General features: G+C 42.9%; 1 protein-coding gene across 2 annotated transcripts; it reads right to left on the bottom strand.

Annotated features, from left to right (window-relative positions):
- Nucleotides 1–1,762: 1,762 nt before the first annotated feature.
- On the bottom strand, nucleotides 1,763–21,594 carry LOC109901449 (probable assembly chaperone of rpl4). 2 transcript variants are annotated; one of them, XM_020497446.2, is made up of 8 exons: nucleotides 21,151–21,591; nucleotides 20,790–20,911; nucleotides 20,578–20,701; nucleotides 19,781–19,885; nucleotides 19,560–19,628; nucleotides 12,909–12,962; nucleotides 9,737–9,916; nucleotides 1,763–2,470 (listed from the first exon to the last, which is right to left on the bottom strand). In XM_020497446.2, the coding sequence occupies exons 1-7, from the start codon at nucleotides 21,175–21,177 to the stop codon at nucleotides 9,803–9,805; spliced, it is 615 nt and encodes a 204-aa protein (XP_020353035.1). In that variant the 5' UTR covers nucleotides 21,178–21,591; the 3' UTR covers nucleotides 1,763–2,470; nucleotides 9,737–9,802. The 2 variants fall into 2 exon arrangements, with proteins under 2 accessions (XP_020353035.1, XP_020353036.1); XM_020497447.2 differs by lacking the exon at nucleotides 1,763–2,470 and having other exon boundaries at nucleotides 9,851–9,916; nucleotides 12,909–12,958; nucleotides 21,151–21,594.
- Between the last annotated feature and the right edge of the window lie 679 nt (nucleotides 21,595–22,273).

Genomic DNA, 22,273 nt, shown 5'->3' with positions numbered 1-22,273 from the left:
GGCAGAACCGTCTTAGTTCCGTCAACCTTCTTAGTATGCGACAAAACAGCCATTGACACGACTGCCGCTTATAGCTGCCGCTGAGAAACCAGGGGACACTGAAGAACTAACACTAATTTCTAATTGCTTAGCAGAGGTGGAGAGCATACCTCCCTGTACTAATTGCTGATTGGCTAGGAGAGGTGAAACCACTCCCCCTCCAAGACAGCCACTGATTACCAAAACAAGTCACAAATTGCCCTGCCCCTTGATCCTGGTTGATGGAAACAAAGCTTGAGTCGACATGTCAATCACTCTTTTCTAATACAGAAAACAATTCAGCACTAATATGACAGAGAGAGAGAGGTCATATGATTCTGGGAAACTCAGGGTTGAACAGCAGAAAGGCACTTCTGAGAACACAATACAGACAATATCTAGAGAGAGAGAGAGAGAGAGAGAGAGAGTGAAACTCAGAGAAAACTCAAGGGCCCATTCATCCTCTCTCAAGGGCCCATCAAAAGTTGTAACTCTGCTGCTTTCAAACAAAGTGTTGCATCTGGTCTAGTTTGTGAGTTGTACAGAGATGGGTACGAGGTCTTTATAAACTACAATTTAAAAACGTTACCTTTATTTAATGTCCGAGTTAATAGTGTACAGGGGTATACAGTCTAAATGGCTTTTACACACTTTGTTTTACCCGTGCATTTCCCCACCTATCACAGAAAAATGCATTGGAAATATAGGGAGCGTTACTTCATTCACCACGAACGTCTCTCAGCGTGTGCTAACCCACTGTTTTACCACTAGGTCACTTGTAGAGTGAGAGAGATGGGTGTGGTCAATGTTCCATGGCGTCCTCCTCCTCATCGTCACTAGCATCTCCTAATCTGCATATGGCAACACTTTCATTTGATATGGAACCACACGCATCATTTGCACTGTTTAGAATGGTGTTTTCCTATAAATTGCATTTAGCAAATGTTTGAAAATGAAATTTTATTGGCTGCTTTACATGAGTTGCATGTTCTGTTAAGATGAATTACCCGGACCCCAAAAGCATTCTACCTGGAACCAAAAAAGGTTCTCCTATGGGGACAACCGAATAACCCTTTTTTCAAAGAGTGTACTCTTAAACACTCACCTGGCTCAACCCTCTCTTCCTACATTCTGCTTCTATAAAGCCTTAACGGTCCTTGAGAAACATTGAGAGGTGAGTGTTGTACACACACAACACTCACTCTCCTCGCTCTTCATCTGTCATTCCTCTCCCCTCTCCCTTCTGTTAGCAAACTAAATAGCTAACAAAATGACTACATGGTCTATCAGAGTTGACTCTCTTTTCTATGTACACTCACAGGGCCCTACACACTTACAGTACACACCCACTCCATAATTTGCTCACAAACATTTATACTGACTACACACACACACACCCCCTCTCACATACAATCATCATATTCGCTGCTGCTACTGTTTATCATTTATCCTGATGCCTACTTAACTTACCCCTATACATATCTACCTCTATCGATCCAGTATCCCTGCACATTGTAAATATGGTACTGGAACTGGCCCTGTATAATATATTTGTTATATCTTGTGTGTTTTTGTTCTACGTTATTGATTACTGCATTGTTGGGGTTACAGTTAGCAAGAAAGACATTTCACTCTACTTGTGCATGTGACATTGAAACTTAATCCATCTCCATCAATGCTCAATCCTCATGAACTCCACAACACAACAGAATCAGATTGAGAGGAGAAAAATACAGAAAATAAACAGCATTGAAGTTGTTTTTTATCTGGTTCGTTCGAGGACAATGGAAACAAAGCTTGAGTCGACATGTCAATCACTCTTTTCTAATACAGAAAACAATTCAGCACTAATATGACAGAGAGAGAGAGGTCATATGATTCTGGGAAACTCACTTCTGAGAACACAATACAGACAATATCTAGAGAGAGAGAGATTCAGAGAATACTCAAGGGCCCATCGACTGTTGCACTCACAACTCTGCTGCTTTCCAACCAAGTGTTGCATCTGGTCTAGTTTGTAAGGTGTACAGTGATAGGTAAGAGGTCTTAGTAAACTACATCTCTATAAACTTTACCTTTATTTAATGTCTGAGTTAATAGTGTACTATAAAAGTAGAGAGTGGTATGCAGTCTAAACGCTGTTTACCCACTTTTTTTTATTTACGCACCTGTCGCAGAAAAAGACATTGGAAACATGGAGAGCATTACTTTATTCACAGCGGAAGTCTCTCAGCGTTACCAACATACTGTTTTACCACTACATCACTGGTAGAGAGGGGTGAGGTCAATGTTCCATGGTATCCTCTTCCTCATCGTCACTGTAGAGCTCAAAGTCTTCATCCAGTGCAGGGTCTGTCTCCTCCTCCCCCTCTGTCTCACCCCCCAGTTCCACCAGGAGCTGCTCCATGTGCTCCAGTATGGGTCCGTCGTCACAGCGCAACTTCACGTATAGCTGGAGAGAGAGAGAGAGAGAGACACAGTTTATTACATACATGCACGTTTCCACCACGACTTATTGTGAAAAATGCCTCTTTCCTGGTGTATTGGGCTCAGCAGAACAAGGAAAGCAGATAGGATTTTTCTCTGCTCTCTCTCGCATACACAGTATTGCTGTTGTTATCTCAGTGAAATGTGCTGTGAAGCAGGACCATTACAAAAGCCTATTGTAGAGGGGACCAGTAGATTTCCTGGTGTATAAAACTCTCTGCCTGAGTGGAAGCACTGGACTGATAACAGAACGGAACCCACCACACACACACTGATTCATTCCTTTTGCTCGAAACTTCTCCTCTAGTGAGGGAGATAAGCAGGTCTGAGAATCTGGGCTGAACTGCATTATTCTGTCTCATCCAAGCACGCACGCACATGCACACAAAGTACAAACAGCAGCAGGAACAGATCACCTTCACACTTACAGTGTAACCCTGCCAAAATAGTTTGTGTGTGCGTACGTGCATGCGTTTGTGTCTCCAAGCAGTAGACTGAAGACGCTTGGCCCCCTAGGAGCTCATTTGGAGACAGTTGATGTCCTTCATTTTCAAGCTGATCAATTGAGTAGCATGGCATATCAATAAAATGTACTTATTCAACATAAGCTGTGACGTTTATGGAATGCTCATTTATAAAGAGGAACGCATCTGCCAGGATAGTATCATTTTTCATTGCGATAGCCGTTAGTTAAATAAACAGTGTTATACATTAGAGAAGAGTGCTGAGCTCAGCAAAGCCACACAATCAATTAAACACATTTCTCATTTAGAGTAATGCAAGTTTCCCTCCCTTCTTTCACAGGTTGGCTGCTCTGTGTATGTGAGAGTGTGTTTGTGTCTCCCTCTTTCACAGGTTGGCTGCTCTGTGTGGTGTGTATGTGTTTGTGTCTCTCTCTTTCACTGGTCAGCTGGTCTGTGTATGTGCATCACGGGTCAGCAGGTTCTCTGGTCTAATCCAAGAAGCTTTCCCTCAAAGCCTGGAGTCTGAGGCACATCTGGCCACTGCTGCACGTACATACACCCAATGACACGTCTTTCTTAAGCCGTTGTGACAGGGGGTGAGGGTGTTCACCTATGAAGAGAGAGGAGGGAAATTAACCCTTTAATTATCTCACCCTCTCGCTCTTCTTCCTTTTTCTCTCCCCACGCTCCAGATCCCTCTCGCTCTCCTTCCTCTTTCTCTCCCCACGCTCCAGAATCCCTCTCGCTCTCCTTCCTCTTTCTCTCCCCACGCTTCAGATCCCTCTCGCTCTCCTTCCTCTTTCTCTCCCCACGCTCCAGATCCCTCTCGCTCTCCTTCCTCTTTCTCTCCCCACGCTCCAGATCCCTCTCCTTCCTCTTTCTCTCCCCACGCTCCAGATCCCTATCACTTTCCTTGAGGTTCAGGGTGATTAAGTGCACATACAATAAATGGCACACATCTCATAAAAAGAGCAGCAGAAATTGTTTAAGTGAGAGCCGATGTGCCCTTGAGGCAAAATGAATGATAGACTTTCTTTCTTTCTTTGGGTGAATCTAATAGAGATCAAGGACTAACTCCTCGCCTCCCTCTAAATCACAATCCCCCTCTCCTATCTCAGCTCCTCTCAAACTTCCTACAAATCTCTCCTGCTGTGTCTCCACTCCCTCCATCCTTCACCCGCTCTCTTTTCCTCCTGACCCACACTACTTTCTTCATCCCTCTTTCTTCACCTTCTCCATCTTTCTCGACCCGCCTTCTCTCTCTGCTCCACAAGTGACCTTCCTGTCTGTGTGACAGATCACTGCTCAAACTCCAACCTAGAAACACACACCCACACTCTCAGGAGATGAGGAGAGCAGGGTAGGGAATGATGTGAGAGGTGGAGTGTAGGGGAGTAGAGGGCTGAGGGATGGTGTGGTATGGTTAAGAGCAGAGGAGGTGAAATCAATAGTAAAAACATCAGAGAGAGGCAGCCTTGTGTGTGTGGAGTAAAATAGTATGTATGTGTGTGTGTGTGTGTGTGTGTGTGTGTGTGTGTGTGTGTGTGTGTGTGTGTGTGTGTGTGTGTGTGTGTGTGTGTGTGTGTGTGTGTGAATATATAAATGAGTGTGTGTGGGAAGGAGCAAGTGGAGGTCAAGCGTTTTACTCTTTGATGAGCTAGAGGCGATCCCTTAGGGTATGGATGGCTTGGAGTGTGTGTGTGTGATGTAATTTTAATGCTGTGGCTGAAAAGCGTGAGTGAACTCCAGGAGTGAAGTGTTAATAGTGTGTGTGTCAGGGTTTTTGTTAGGAAAATGTGGCGCCGGACATTTAACCGGCAGCATTTTAATTTAACGGACATTTGAGAGATTTACCAGACGTATATGCATTGGGTGCGCAACCTGATTAGGGCGTCAACCCACGGTGCTCAGAATGACAGAACTCACATTTAGATAATGGTTACTCAGAACATGAGAGTCGAGGATGCAACGGTGTGCGTCCTTATCTAATTCCGAAGAGCAATTTGAAGATGTTAGAATAACTGCCACATATACCTTTCCTCAGCCAACAAGACGAGTAACAGAAAAATCACTAGCCTATGTCCATCTACTGTCCCCCTTAGTGGGAAAAGTTGACCTATTCTATTGGTCAGCTTGTTGAGAAAGAAATAGCCTAATCCAAACAGACTCTGGGACAGTTGTGGGACAATATATCCCAAATTCATACAACCAGTAGGCCTAGGCTACATAAAAAAAAAATGTATAAGCAATGAGGCTGATGCAACAGATCAGAACGTTGATAAACTATTAATTCTTCACATTATAAGCGCAGCAATGTGCACAAGGCTACTCGCGAATGTATGCTGCATAATGCAATTAGCGGTAGACAATGTTGTCAAACGCACACCGCACATGAGTGGTTTCATGTAACAAGAGATGAAAAATATACATTTGAAATTTAGAAAGAGGGGAGATCTAAAGATGCAACAACTACCACGGGTTACTAATATGACTATGATTGTGCCTTTGGCTACTGGTAAATGAAATAAATAATTGCCTCCACGTTTCGACGGTCGGTTTTTACTTTGAAGCGCGGTAAGACATGCCTCATCATATGAGAAGTCAAATGTTCAGGTTTCAAACAATTAAGTATGTTTTTAAAATGCATACTGCTTCCAGCACATTGTAAAGTGATGTGTGACGCGCTGAAGCCTGTCTAAAGTTGCCTACATGCACTTGAATGGCGAATAGAAAGCTCGCTTCAATTAGGCCTACCAGTTGACAAATAAAAATAGTAGTCCTAGCTCTTTTTAAATTGTGGATTTAGAATAGTTTTAGAATGATTGGGCTTATAAAAGCACCTTTAACTCCAGGAGCAACGAATGACCTTTTTGCGAAGCTGTAGCAGTAGCTCCCTCGCTGTCTAACAGATTTTCCTCTCATAGGTTCTGTGTCTGTATACTGTGAGCATGTGATAAACATAACGACTAACGAAAGTACACGCGCGCCAATTTAATTCCACTAAATTATGCAAATTAACCTATAGACTGTTAAGCATGAGTGGTCAAATGTGTTTACATCGACTGGTATTTCAAAAAAGCAATATTTTGCCATGGGATTCTTTTTCTTCGACTGAACAGTTTTATTTAAAAGGCTTAAAAATATATTTTACGCCAAAAGCCGGCTATTGTCAGCTAACAGAAACCCTGGTGTGTGCACATATGTGTGTACGACTCCCCTAGTGAGAGATAAATTGCCAAAGACATGTACTGTTCACACCACTACCTGTGTGTGTGTGTGTGTGTGTGTGTGTGTGTGTGTGTGTGTGTGTGTGTGTGTGTGTGTGTGTGTGTGTGTGTGTGTGTGTGTGTGTGTGTGTGTGTGTGTGCGTGTGTGTGCGTGTGTGTGCGCATGGTGTTCATGCCTGTGTCCTATGACAAACATACAAATTGCATACAGCTATTTGTGGCTTTATAAGGGGCTATGAGTTTACAGCTCCTCTTCTCTCCTCTAAGAGGGGTTGAGGGATGGTTGGAGGGGTGTCAAGGTCAACCATCATCCAACCCCCTTGTAAACTTCCATGAGAGCCGAAGAGAAACAGGGTCTGTCTCTTTAGAAGTAATGTGGCGAAGCACATTCATCAGAGGGGAAATGAATAATGGAGATATTTCTAACGAACAGAATCAAATGTGCACAGACACATACATGCACAAATGTAATTAAATATGCACAATCACACAAACAGTGCTAACAACATAATTAAGTATGCTAGAAGTGGACTTGTGTCTAAACAAGCCAGTGTGTAGTAGGCCTCATTAACATGTTCAGTGTTTCTGACTAACTTTGAGACTGAACACTTTAATAATTAACACCACGCTCACAAACCCTGGTCTGTTACGATGGAAGACTCTCATACACACACTTGTGATGCGCGGGTTGAAACTAACCCGCAGTCCCCGTGGTTATATCCGTGGGGTGGGCAGGTTTATGGTCATGAAATATTGTGTGGATTAAGGGTGGGTGGCAGGCGGGCGGGTTGAATAAAGACAAAAATCCATAAATGTATAATTATTGTGCAATTCATAGCTATAGGTTACATTGGGGTTTTCCTTTAATTATTTGTATCTGAAGTCAGTGCGTAAGCCTAAGCTTCTGGGCCTAACTGTAAAGGCGCCAAATACACAGCAATTGCCAAATGCTTTTGGGAACAGTGGCAGAAACCTTTACGCTGGTCCACTGAGGCAAAAAGGACAATGTCGGAGTATAATTCAAAAAGAGAAAAGCTGCAAAATGGAGTTTAAAATAAAGAGAAGGAGAACCAGAAAAGTAATATATGGGGAAAATGATGTGTGATGGTTGTGAGGAGCAGTCACAAGACTGGGACTTCAAATATGTCAAGGGACCTGTACTGTTCAGATGGGTTAAATGGAATAGGAACTGAAATCTGGACATTAACTGTGGGTCTTTAACCTCTCGCATAGTCTTAATATTAACTCCTGCAGAATTAAGCGGTTATTGCAGTAAAATTATACACCAAATGTAAATTGACTTGGAAAGAGCAGTGGAGAAATATTATTTATTTATCTTGAGAGAATGAATGCGCGGTTAGGGACCGCCCGTGAAGGTCCTAACTTTATCAGCATCGAAAAAGCTGATAGTATTTCAACCACATAAAATATGCATCCAAGCTCAAATTGAATCTTAAACATGTTGGGTCGTTTTCACAGCTTTTAACTCCCTTAAAACTAGGGATGCAAGGGTACACAGTATGTTATCGAACCGTTCGGTACGCCCCCTACGGCTCAATACACACACGTGAACCGCGGAATCACCGTATGAATGTCATTTTCTTATAATTTCCTAAATTTGCTTATTGGGCTGCAGACTACACGCACATTGTACATTCAGATCCACCAAACCAGACGCGCAGTTTGTGGCCGTTAGGGGGCTCCTGAGGGCTGACAAACTTTACTCCACAGCAATGTCTCAAAATGTGGCAACCGCAGTGACAGCAACCCCCTCCCCTTAAACAACCAATGGACGATTTGCAATGACAGTAGGAAACCTCCCTAATGGGGCCCCATGAAGAGAATGGAAACTAAAAATAATATTCTCTCAGCTCCAACGTGACAATGGCAAAACAGAGAGAAGCAATGCCGTCTTTCAAATCCGCTGTGTGGGAACATTTTTGATTCTGTGTTCAATACGATGATGAGGGTAAGAAGACCGTAAAAAAACAAAGTACAGTCTGCAAGCATTGCTTTGCCACTGTCGGCTACTCGAGTGGAAACACTTCTAACATGATGTGTCATTTACGTCGCCATCACTCGGTCCTATCCCTAGCAGGTGGAGCTGGAGCAAGGAGCGTCCACTCGTTAGCGAAAACACAACAATCTCTCGCTGCTGCCTTCCAAAAACAATTTGCGACAAATAAAAAAAAAAACACAAAGAAATAAAGAAAGCAGTGGGATTATTCATAGACAAAGATTACTGAATCTGGATTTCGTCACCTGATGAAATGTTTTTTTTTTTTTTTTACCGCATTACAATGTCCCCTGCACACATTTCAGCAGCGAAGTAATTCCCAAACTCTATGAAACATCACAGAGAGACATTGAAAACGAATTGACACAGGCACCCTATCTAGCTCTCGCCACTGATAGTTGGACCTCCAGAGCATTTCAAAGCTACCTCACTGACGGTTTACTATGTACTGGAAGCTACCTCACTGTGACGGTTCACTATGTACTGGAAGCTACCTCACTGTGACGGTTCACTATGTACTGGAAGCTACTTTACTGTGACGGTTCACTATGTACTGGATTGGGAGATGAAGAGCTACGTGTTGCCAACTATGAGTCATACAAGCGCACACTTTTCTTAAATATAAAGACACCGAAACCATACCCCACAAACTGTGATACATACCGAACCGTGGGCCCACTGTACTGTTGCATCCCTACTTAAAACTGGTAACATTTTGGTAATTTGGACATTTTGCACAGAAAATCGTTCCCATTTTGGGGGGTTATTTCTGCGCAGAGAAACAGATGAAAGAGAACTTTACCGATGTCAACTAGATTGAAGCATTCATTGTATCGATGTATACATACATCTTTTCTGTTGAGCAAGGGTTTATTTTGTTTTCTAAGGCAACAAGTACATGACAAAAGCTGCATGTATCTAATTATAGACAAGTCGAGTAACAAATAGCCTAACAAAATGTCAGAAAGCAGAAACATATGCCCACCTAAAAGTAAATCCTGCACCTCCAGTTAAAAAATTGTTCCAGCATCTCTGACTGTACAGGACATTTTCTATATTAGCGGTCAGATGCAAGCCTCAGATTTCCACTTTGTCACATAATTTGGCGGTTGCGGATGGCTTATTAGCAATTGCGGGTGGCTTATTAGCAATTGCGGAGGGGTTGAACAAACAGCTGACGCGCATAACTAACCTTGTGGGGACACACAATACAGTCCCATTCAAAATCCTATTTCTCTAACCTTAACCCCAAAACTGAACCTTAACCCTAGCTCCTAAAAGTAATTCTAACCTTAACCCTAAACCCCTTTTGTTTGTTTACTATTCGTGGACACACACACACACTTCATAGGGCTCTCCATATAGAGTGTAACAAAATTCTAAATTAAGATAGGGTTAACATTTCAGATTCACTGCCAGCAGTGAAGCTCTGTATCATACATGTGTATTACTGACTGTACAAGCTGACAGTACAATATTGACCAAACAGGCTGACATCAATACATGGCCTCATCAGTGTGTACCTTCTTGGCTTTGGTCAGGTAAGATCTGGCTGCCTCCTTCAACGCTTCACACTCCTCCCGCTCTTCTCACTCCTCCCACTCTTCTCTCTCCTCCCTTGTTCTCTCCTCATCGCTCTCTTCTCTCTCCTCCCTTGTTCTCTCCATCTGCAGGTAACACACCCAGCCTGAGAGATACCACACCTGTGAGAGAGAGAAAGGTGTATTTTATTAAGTGAGCTCAGCTCTGACGGGGAAAAACACATTTAACGGTCTAGCCTGCGTGAAATCTGTACCTGGAACTGTGACAAACAGGCTTTACACACGCACACACCGGAGGCACTTATTGAAATGCTCACGGCATCCTCATGAGCTGCCACTATGGTAACGAGCTGGGCCTGTGCCGCTTCAGTGTGTCTTCGCAAACTTTCGTCTCCATGCGTCAATCTGACAGCGCTGTCACACACGTACACACCACACTTTCAGACTAAAGGACGAAACACAGCTACACACATTGCATTCCTTCTCTCCTCTCAACTACCTGCTATATTCTCTCTCCCTCATAACAATACTGTACACACCTACATTAAAACACACCCTACATAGTTTACCCTCATCCTTCCACCTACAACACACAGCACACTTGTACTTCAGAAACGTGTGTGAGGGTGTGTATCTCATCTGAGGACAAGGATCAGCCACCAACACTTCTTGCAGAAGCAGGACATTAACATTCCCCTCATTTACTATTCATTTTACAACAGAAAACATCAGCGACCTCCACCTCTATCAGTAGACCCATTACATGCATGCACGCACGCACTCATGAAGACAAGAGGCTTGAAGGCTGAACATAACTTTATGCCTTTTGAATGATTATACAATTATTAAAAGCATCCTCTTCATGACCTGATCTGCAACTCCGTAACTTAAGTTGAGCATAGCAGTTTCAGAACTTTTGAATACACGCACTGACCTGTGTGTGTGTGTGTGTGTCTAGATCTGGGTTGCTACTTCAATCAGAATGTCTTTGCTTCCTCAAAAGAACCTTCATTAGAATAAGTCTCTTTGAAAGTGTTTATGAAATATGGTCTGTTTTGCTCGTATTTATGGATGTATTAAACTAAGCACACACACACACTTCATGAGCACACACACACCACTCGTCTCAGCAAAAGAACGAGCCAGCTAATTAAGAACATCAGAGAATCCACTCAACACCCACACGTTATTCTCTTAATGATAAGTCTACAGTAAGTAGGTGTCAATCAGTCCTCTTGGACGAGACAACAGTCACAGATACCATCTAGTTCTAGAGAGTATTTGTAGTTTTAACAAGGTCCATGTAAAGATGTCTAAGTCAGAATTCTATAGTTGACAAAGTACTACTTTGTACAGCGAGTTACGTGCCACCACCTTGACTACTGGAAGCTGTTTGGGTCCATTAACAATGCATGAGTTACCGAGGTGGGTGACTTATCAAAAAGAATGGTTAGCACAAATACAGTTTGAGCTGTGGATAGAGGGTTTAGAGTAGGCTGTGTCATCGTCATTTCCAGTTGTGTTATACAGGTTATTCTGATGGTGCTACTGACAAAACATACGCTTTACTGTATATTCATAGGAGTTCAAACTGTGTGTGTATATATAAAAACAAATATATATATATATATAATGTGTGTGTGTGCGTGTTTCTGCTTAGAGCAGGTGTCTCCTGAATGAGTTCAAAGGTTCAGCAAGTGACTGCTCTCAATCTGTCAGCTGAGGTGTGTAGGAGGAAGGGTGAGAAAGAATGAGCACACTGCAGTGAGATCGTCACACACACACACACACACACACTCCTCGCAAAGAATACCAATATGGCTCTGGAGCAGAGAGAACTGAACAGAGGCTGCAGGTGTGTGTCCTGCTCACTTCACACACAGAGAAGAAAACTACCCCAGAATCTTTTCACGTGTCTATTTTCAAAGGATAAAGGTAAAAACATGAACAACTTCATAGTTAAGAACACTATAACAGTGGAAGAAAATGTAACTTAAGAACACTATAACAGTGGAAGAAAATGTAACTTAAGAACACTATAACAGTGGAAGAAAATGTAACTTAAGAACACTATAACAGTGGAAGAAAATGTAACATATTCTACAAGAACCAATATCACTCCCTAAAAACACAACCCTATGGAACAATCCTTGGATAGCTTTTCAGAATTCACAGATAAAATGGTCCACATTGAAAACTAAAAAAGGCATAGAAACTGTAAATGACGGTAATAGGAAATAAATGTATTTCCATGACAGAATTAAAAAGAAATTTTGAACTGACCAATGTAGATGTTTTCAAATGCATGTAACTTAAAAGTTATATCAAGAAATGTTTATTTAAAATATTTTAGACATCAGAAGCAATCTTGAGGGAATCCCATTTGAGTCAGAAAAGGATATTCATATGACAAAACCTTGCAGAGACCATAATCAACGGACAATCTCTTAGAAAAAAGAACAAAAAGAAACTATTGGAACCAAGACTTAAAAATAACTGATATTGCCACAAGATGGAGGGAATGTTGGAACATAACTAACAGAATTACAGTGCACGAAAATGTACGCTTAACCCAGTATAAACTAAAGAGACAAAATGTATCAATTCTACACCACAACAGCAGAGTCACGTCTTAAGTGTAAAACTAATAATGACGCAATAATCCATGCCTTCTGGGAATGGTGAAGTCCAAAAGTTATGGGGAGAGTTAGAAAGTTGGCTGTCAGAAGGATTCATGTAAATGAACTTTTAATCAGTCTGTCTGCATACTGTATTTCAAGACTTGGCATATGAGGGTGCAGTGAGATACCCAATTGGTTGGACAATACTTTTCTCATCAATCATCTTGAAAAAGAATGAAAACTGGAAATCAATCAATCCCTCGTTAACACAACGGAAAAGGTCAAATGCTTTATTGTCTAAATGTTTAAAGTATGTAGGCGAAAGAGAGAAACAAAATGGTGCAGTAGAGGCCAGAGAAAGTGATGCGGGTGCTGGAAACGGGGGTGTGAGCAGGTGGGCCTGGGCAGGGGTGATGTTGTTGATGTTTGTGTGTGCCTGTATGCTATCATTTGTGTGTGGATGTTTTGTATTGTGTAAAAAAATATATATATATAAAAACACACACACAAAAAAAACTGACATCATGACTCACCTGCACCACCTCGTCATCTTCCTCTAGTAGACCCTCCAACACATCTACTGCTGTCAGAGAGAAATCATTAAAAAAACACACAAACCATCATTTCTGTTGTTCATTATACATCAAGCACATCCTGCTCCTAGCCTGAGTGGCTATGTGTGTGGAGGCAGAGCGAGCGAGGTGTTTCCTGTCACACACATCTCGCTCTTTCTGCTGCCCTAATCAATGGATGTGATCAGCGAGTCTGATTAGACTCTCAGAACCCAGTGATCCGTCGACACAGTCGTCAATAGCAACAGGACAGCTTACACAGTCATCAATACACAACGAAGCTAATCTCGTGATTAGTATCAATAATCAGTCAATATCGCTCCTTTCCAATACTCCTCGACCTCAACAACCAATACAGAACTGGTCATAGTCAATAGTTCTAGTCTTGATCACTGGACCTGATCACCAGTCCACGCCCTCCTGTCCTGATGATTCCAGACTAGTTCACCTTACCCCTCCCCAGTGTTTATGATCTCACGCATCTCTTCAAAGAGTTCACCTGTCCCGTTTTCTTCTTCCCTCTTACACTTTTTATCATCACTTGTGCATGCGAGAGACAAAGGGTGTGTGTGTTCATTAACTGTGGCGCTGATTACCTGCTGAGTGGTATTACGTTTGATTAATTAACACATTCTGATTAGAGGGAAATCAACATCTCATTCCTGATGATCTACAGAGTACATGTTTTGTATTAGAGCAGAGGTTGATCAAACTATTTAGCCGATGTAGTTAAACACTCAACTATCTGTGTTAGTTCACCTCCAGATAGTATCACCCCCACCCTACCTGACACCCTAGACCCACTCCAATTTGCTTACCGCCCAAATAGGTCTACAGACGATGCAATCTCAACCACACTGCACACTGCCCTAACCCATCTGGACAAGAGGAATACCTATGTGAGAATGCTGTTCATCGACTACAGCTCAGCATTTAACACCATAGTGCCCTCCAAGCTCGTCATCAAGCTCGAGACCCTGGGTCTCGACCCCGCCCTGTGCAACTGGGTACTGGACTTCCTGACGGGCCGCCCCCAGGTGGTGAGGGTAGGCAACAACATCTCCAACCCGCTGATCCTCAACACTGGGGCCCCACAAGGGTGCGTTCTGAGCCCTCAACCTGTACTCCCTGTTCACCCACGACTGCGTGGCCACGCACGCCTCCAACTCAATCATCAAGTTTGAGGACGACACAACAGTGGTAGGCGTGATTACCAACAACGACGAGACGGCCTACAGGGAGGAGGTGAGGGCCCTCAGAGTGTGGTGTCAGGAAAATAACCTCACACTCAACGTCAACAAAACGAAGGAGATGATTGTGGACTTCAGGAAACAGCAGAGGGAACACCCCCCTATCCACATCGATGGAACAGTAGTGGAGAGGGTAGTAAGTTTTAAGTTCCTCGGCGTACACATCACAGACAAACTGAATTGGTCCACCCACACAGACAGCATCGTGAAGAAGGCGCAGCAGCGCCTCTTCAACCTCAGGAGGCTGAAGAAATTCGGCTTGTCACCAAAAGCACTCACAAACTTCTACAGATGCACAATCGAGAGCATCCTGTCGGGCTGTATCTCCGCCTGGTACGGCAACTGCTCCGCCCACAACCGTAAGGCTCTCCAGAGGGTAGTGAGGTCTGCACAACGCATCACTGGGGGCAAACTACCTGCCCTCCAGGACACCTACACCACCCGATGTCACAGGAAGGCCATAAAGATCATCACGGACAACAACCACCCGAGCCACTGCCTGTTCACCCCGCTATCATCCAGAAGGCGAGGTCAGTACAGGTGCATCAAAGCTGGGACCGAGAGACTGAAAAACAGCTTCTATCTCAAGGCCATCAGACTGTTAAACAGCCACCACTAACATTGAGTGGCTGCTGCCAACACACTGACTCAACTCCAGCCACTTTAATAATGGGAATGGATGGGAAATGATGTAAAATATATCACTAGCCACTTTAAACAATGCTACCTAATATAACGTTTACATACCCTACATTATTTATCTCATATGTATACGTATATACTGTACTCTATATCATCTACTGCATCTTTATGTAATACATGTATCACTAGCCACTTTAACTATGCCACTTTGTTTACATACTCATCTCATATGTATATACTGTACTCAATACCATCTACTGTATCTTGCCTATGCCGCTCTGTACCATCACTCATTCATATATCTTTATGTACATATTCTTTATCCCCTTACACTTGTGTCTATAAGGTAGTAGTTTTGGAATTGTTAGCTAGATTACTTGTTGGTTATTACTGCATTGTCGGAACTAGAAGCACAAGCATTTCGCTACACTCGCATTAACATCTGCTAACCATGTGTATGTGACAAATACAATTTGATTTGATTTGATTTAGTTCCGGACCTCCAAGGAGCCAACCACTGAGTAACAACAGCTTACTAGAAAACAGACATCAACTCACAACAGACAGATATTCCCCTGACAACAACCCATGACGACGACAACAACTCAACTCTAAGACTGGTTGTCATGACACTACCTCTTGTAAGGACAAAATATTATTCCTGCGTGAATTGCTGAGGACTTTTACCTGTTTATATGTCTTTATATACATGTGCCTCCTACATTATTCACTTAGTTGAAATACACCGATTGTCATTCACAGTTGCTTTGGTGTTCCTGCATCTCTGTCTCTGAAACTGTGTGTGTGTGTGTGTGTGTGTGTGTGTGTGTGTGTGTGTGTGTGTGTGTGTGTGTGTGTGTGTGTGTGTGTGTGTGTGTGTGTGTGTGTAAGAGAGACAGCTCTCCTGACTATTGTAGTCATTTGTCTTGTCCCTATCCATGCTCTGCACTCTCGTAAAATGGTTCTGTTCAGCAACGTTGCCTGCAGATTACTCAACAGCAACAACAAATATACACACGAAACGTGTCGTCCCCTTTGCTTCAGGACCAGTTAGAAACCGCCCTCCTGGGAGTAGCTCATTTATAACTCTCTCTCTCTCTATGTGTCTATGTGTAGCCGTGAGCATGCTTGTGTGTGTTTGTAGTGTCTTTATTAGTGTTTGTTGAGTCAGACTCCCGTACCTTTGTAACCTCCTCCATATGAGTGAAAAACAAAGTGATTCATTTGACACTTGGAATTTACCTAAAGGTCCAATGTAGCATTTATTTTTTATTTTTTTAAAGCTTCAATATCAAATCATTTCTGAGTAACAATTAAGTACCTTACTGTGATTATTTTTAACCATTTTAATTGAAAACAAACTGAAATAGCTTCTTAGAAAATGTTCAAGCAAGAACTTAGCTAGGGCTGGTCTGAGTGGAGAGGGGAAAACTGAAAACTAGCTGTGATTGGCAGCGAGGTTTTGAACTCTTATTGGTCTATTAACTAATTTTACTCCTGGTGATGTCACCAGGTAGTCCAAAACTGCATCCCACCAAAACAGGCTGATGTTTTAGGCGGTCTATTCTTACACTAAAAGGGCATTACGATTATTTTCACTGTATTTTTCCAGCCTCAGTGTGGAAATATACACTTAGTGGACAGTTTATTAGGTGCACCCTGTTCACAAAAAAATTTGAAATGGTTCACTCCTATAGACAGTGAGTCACATGGCTGTGTTTTGCTATATAAAGCACGCAGACAGGCATTGAGGCATTTAGTTACTGTTCGATTGAACGTTAGAATGGGCAAAATGAGTGACGCAAATGATTGAGTGTGGTTTGATGGTCTGGGCCAGGCGCTCTGGTTCCAGGATCTCAGAAACGGCCAGCCTCCTGGGCTTATCACGCACAATAGTGTCTACGGTTTACAGAGAATGGTGCGACAAAAAAATAAATAAAATACATTCTTTCAGGGGCAGTCCTGTGGGCGAAAACAGCTCATTGATGAGAGGTTGAAGGAGAATGGCAAGAATCGTGCAAGCTAACAGGCGGGCCACAAACAGGCAAATAATGGCACAGTACAACCATGGTGTGCAGAACGGCATCTCCGAATGCACAACTCGTAGGTCCTTGTCATGGATTGGCTATTGCAGCAGACGACCACACCGGGTTCCACTCCTATCAGCTAAAAACAAGAAGAGGCACCAGTGGGCACGCGATCACCAACACTGGACAACTGAAGAGTCCATGGCCCAATTGTGCCTAGTGTGAACAGTACTGGCTGGTGGTGGTGGTGGTGTAATGGTGTGGGGAAAGTCCCTTGATACCAATTGAGCAACATGTTCATGCCCCAAAGAATTCAGGCTGTTCTGGAGACAAAGGAGGATTCAACTCAGTACTAGATGGGTGTACCTAATAAACTGGCCCAGTGTATATAAAAACTGAAAAATCCGTTTGACTGCACTTGGCCTTTAACATCGCTCCAATGCAATGTGTAGACTGCATCTTACTTGTGCTATGGTGATATATAATAAAACAAACAGGCCTAGCCTTCATATGCACTTAACAAAAATAGTAGCGCAACATGTAGTGATGGAAATAAAAGATCCCATTAAATATTCCACACAACACAAAAGCTTATTTCTCTCTAATTTTGTGCACAAATTTGTTTACATCCTTCTTGTGAGCCTTTTATACTTTGTCAAGATAATCCATCAACCTGGCAGGTGTGGCATATCAAGAAGCTGATTAAACAGCATGATAACACAGGTGCACCTTGTGCTGGGGACAATACAACGTCACTAAAATGTGCTGTTTTGTCACGCAACACAATGCCACAGAGCTTGCAATTGTCATGCTGACTGCAGGAATGCCCACCAGAGTTATTTCCAGATAATTTAATGTTAGTTTCTCTACCATAAGCCACCTCCAACGTCATTTTGGATGTTTTGGCCTGGCTCTACAGTGGGTGTACATGGCTCCCAAGTGAGTGGGCCTATACCCTCCCAGAACCACCCATGGCTGCACCCCTGCCCAGTCATGTAAAATCCATAGATGAATGACTGATTTCCTTATATGAACTGTAACTCAGCAAAATCTTTTAAATTGTTGAATGTTGTGTTTATATTTTTGTTCAGTGTATATACAAACTACATGACCAAAAGTATGTGGACACCTGCTCGTCAAACATCTCATTCCAAAATCATGGGCATTAATATGGAGTTGGTCCCCCCTTTGCTGATATAACAGCTCTTCTGGGAAGGCTTAGCACTAGATGTTGGAACATTGCTACAGAGACTTGCTTCCATTCAACCACAAGAGCATTACTGAGGTTGAGCACTGATGTTGGCGATTAGGCCTGGATCGCAGTCTGACTTCCAATTCATGTCAATGGTGTTAGATGGGGTTGAGATCAGGGCTCTGTGCAGGCCAGTCAAGTTTTCCACACCTATCTCGACAAACCATTTCTGTATGGACCTTGCTTTCTGCACAGTCATGCTGAAGACAAATTTGGAAGCACAGAATTGTCTAGAATGTCATTGTATGATGTAGAATTAACATTTCCCTTCAATGGAACTAAGGGGCCTAGAGCTGAACTTGTTGGAAAGGTGGCATCCTATGACGGTGCCACGTTGAAAGTCTCTGAGCTCTTCAGTAAGGCGATTGTACTGCCAATGTTTGTCTATGGAAATTGCATGCCTGTGTGCTCGATTTTATACATCTGTCAGCAACGTGTGTGGCTGATATAGCCAAATCCACTAATTGGAAGGTGTCCACATACTTTTGTATATATATTGTATTTTTGGAATGTTCGTTCAAATCACCACTGAGTTTTTATTTCAGCTTTTCAGAAATATCAAATTGGTTTACGGTTCAGAAGAGGGTGAGTAAAGCATAGAGTAAAGAGAAAAACTTGAATCTGTAAAATAACACGTGCAGAACATAGTTATGAGAAAGAAGTTTACAGAGGGGTGGAACGGGGGTGAGAAATCCGTATTCATAGCCAATTATATTTGACCCTGGTTGTAACCACAGTCTTCCTCTCCCTTGTTCCCTCTCGGCTCTACTTGGGTCAAATGCTTCTTGTCCGCTGTTTAACAACGGATTCCCTATTCGATTCCGATGTGTGTGTTGTTGTTGTATGAAAACTGCAATGTTAATGACTTGCCTCTGGGTTTTACCACTGCTGTGTAGAAACTTTTAACAATAGAAGACTAAAATAGTCTGTTATTCTAGCTCTGAGTTATCTTGTCAGGCATCTCCTGTTCTCCAGTTATCTGCTTCTTCCATATTGTTGTTATCGTGGTGAATGTTTCCAAGCTCACAGCCATCTTCATCCTCATCTCCTCTTCCTCAATTGTGTCTGATTCCTCAATAGAGGCACTGAGTCTGTAGTTAGTGTGTGTGTGTGTGTGTGTGTGTGTGTGTGTGTGTGTGTGTGTGTGTGTGTGTGTGTGTGTGTGTGTGTGTGTGTGTGTGTGTGTGTGTGTGTGGCTTGCTGACACATGCAGGAGGATGAAGACAAACAATGTGTCAGACACACACACCTTTCCACCCCTCTCCCTCCAGATCATTTCTAAAGCCCTCTATCCTCTTATCTCCGTTCCTCCCTCTATTTACCTCTCTCTCTGGGTAAAGACCACTCCTCTATTATTGAAGATGATCTCTGGCAAAGATAAAGAATACAGAGCACTGGCCTTTTCAAAGAGGAAACTCATCCTACACACATATATTCCTACCTCGTACTCTTCTGCCTCTATGAGGAGTTTGGCCGTGGTGATGCGGGATTCATACGGTGGGATGTCACTCTGGAAAGGGAACAACACCAATTAGACACACACGCACTCACTCACAGAATCTCTCTCACACAGACACACACAGACAGAGCGATAAGTTGGCCCTCTGACTTGGCTTTTATGCTCTGGGTTGTCTGACTCACCTGTGTGTGTGTGTCTCTCACCTGTGTGTGTTCCTCCTCTATGTCCTCTCTGCTGGGTGGAGCGTCACTCTGTTTCAGGGCAGGTAGCCATGCATCCACACTCCTCATCAGGTACTCCCTCCCCTTCTACACACACAGAAAATCAGACATCTGCTCCCCTGAACTGTCAAATCAACTCCATCTGGTTAGACCCACAGTGTCATCTGGTGGCTGGAGGAGATATTATCAAAAGTAACCTTGAGAAAATCTGCAGTATTCCAAAACTCGTCCCCTCTTTGAAATGTTAGAGTCATTTAGGAGTAAATACCTAGCTAGCTGTTATTGTTGCTCCCTAAAGATTAAGGCTTGCCGAATAATTGGAGGCCTGTCTCATTGCAGTGCTAGGACTAGCAGATTATCCTAAAATTGTAAGGCAATTGCAAATGCTCTGATTGTTCAGTTATAGACCATTTTTCTCTCTCCCCTTAACACTTTATTTTGCTCTCTCTCCCCCCATCTTTCCTCCTCCTCTCTTTGTCAGATGTGATCCCTGTGCCCAAATGTATATGCTTCATAACTAATTCTGCATTAATATCTGTCATAAACTGATTCATGTGTGTGTGTCTAGCTCAGCAGATTAATGGCATATGATTCCATTTTCTCACATTAATTAATCTGATCTGATTAATCTGATAATCTGATCGCTGCTTTAACAAGATGATAATTTAGCGTGAGACATACCATCCTCTGATTTATAGCCATACAGTGTGTGTGTGTGTGTGTGTGTGTGTGTGTGTGTGTGTGTGTGTGTGTGTGTGTGTGTGTGTGTGTGTGTGGACCTGGTTCTTCTCTGTACTGAACAGGTAGCTGGCCATCAGCTGTAGAGCCTCTGGGTTGTCAGGGTGATAGGTCAGCTCTCTCTCTATGGCGTCTCGACACTGATCTCCTGCCCTGTCCTCCATACTACACAAACACACACACACAAATCTGTAAATTCAATACACAACAGGCCTTTCAGGTAACAAAAATGTATATATGACTTTTGTGTTACCAGAGGTCAGTGAAGTAGATCTCTGCCACAGAACAGTAGGCCACACACATGTCTCTGGCTGTCAGGATCTCTGACCCCGAGTCCTGGAGTGGGAAGGCTGCTGCCTCAGCTCCTGCTCCTGCCTGCGGTGACGGTTGGGGTAGAAGTTTTCAGCATCTCTGGCTGCCAGTTTGTAACAGTCAGTTTATGATACAGTCAGTTTGTGACAGTCAGTAGAAGTGTTCAGACTGAAGCAACAGCTCCTCCTAGTGTTCTGTGTTAGACATGCATTCAACAAGATCCATAATACATGTGTGTGTGTGTGTGTGTGTGTGTGTGTGTGTGTGTGTGTGTGTGTGTGTGTGTGTGTGTGTGTACTCACTGTGGCTTGTGCATGTTTCTCCAGCATACACAGTAGTATCTGTATTCCTTTGAGTTAGTATTGCACAGTCTCCTGGCCAGTATGTATCTGCCCTAGAGACATGTATTTACTATGACCTTCATCAGGACTCAACTGTACCCCACGCAGAAACACTTAGAGCTGGGGTTAAGGAACACACACACACATGCATGTGCATTTGCACAACACACACAGAGATGCAATCAAACCATACACACACACTGAAGGATATTTCCTTGGCCCTCTCTGTGTCTCCCAGTTCAGAGTGGATGTGTCCTAGCAGGTCCAGGGCAAGGAGGTTGTCAGGCTCGCTGACAGAACCTCCCCGCCATCTCAAACTCCAAACTGTCCATACACTCCTCAGTCTGAAACAGGAGAAAGAGAGAGTATGTCTGGAGTGTGTGTGTGTGTGTGTGTGTGTGTGTGTGTGTGTGTGTGTGTGTGTGTGTGTGTGTGTGTGTGTGTGTGTGTGTGTGTGTTCTACCATCCCCAATAGTTGTTCTACAGTATATTTCTCAGCAGTTTTTTTCTTGGCTTTCTCCTGCATCTTCAGCTTCATTCTATCTTGAGGTGACAGACCTGCCAGTCCAGAGCCTGTTGCAACACAGTCCCTATTGTCAACAATAGCCTACATAGGTCTGCCTACAGTTACTGTAGCTAGCAAGCAAGTTAGATTGCTAGGTTGTTCTTTCCAGAGCGGACTAGCGAGCTACAGTGCCTTCAGAAAGTATTCACACCCCTCGACATTATCCACATTTAGTTGTGTTACAGCCGGAATAGAAAATGGATTAAATTGCATTTTTTTGTCATTGGCCTACACACAATACCCCCATAATGTTAAAATGGAATGATGTTTTTGAAAATATAAAATGAAAAGCTGAAAAGTCTTGGGTCAATAAGTATTCAACCCCTTTGTTATGACAGGCCTAAAGTTCAGGAGTAAAAATGTCCTTAACAAGTCAAATAAAAAGTTGCATGGACTCACTCTGTAACCAATAATAGTGTTTAACATGATTTTTTAATGACTACTTCATCCCTGTGACCCACACATACAATTATCTGTAAGGTCATTTAGTAGAGCAGTGAAAATCAAACACAGATTCGG

This window comes from Oncorhynchus kisutch, linkage group LG13 (genome assembly GCF_002021735.2).
Source record: "Oncorhynchus kisutch isolate 150728-3 linkage group LG13, Okis_V2, whole genome shotgun sequence".
NCBI classification, from domain to species: Eukaryota; Metazoa; Chordata; class Actinopteri; order Salmoniformes; family Salmonidae; genus Oncorhynchus; species Oncorhynchus kisutch.
Note: the sequence above shows the minus strand (reverse complement) of the source record. Positions and strands in the feature narration are given on the sequence as shown.

Coding starts and splice junctions, on each gene's coding strand:
- LOC109901449 (XM_020497446.2), bottom strand. CDS start 21,177: ATGCTGGAGAAACATGCACAAGCCACA. Junction 20,702..20,789: donor ATCTACTTCACTGACCTCTG/GTAACACAAAAG, acceptor GTGTTTGTGTAG/TATGGAGGACAGGGCAGGAG. Junction 19,629..19,780: donor TAGAGGAGGAACACACACAG/GTGAGAGACACA, acceptor TTCCCTTTCCAG/AGTGACATCCCACCGTATGA.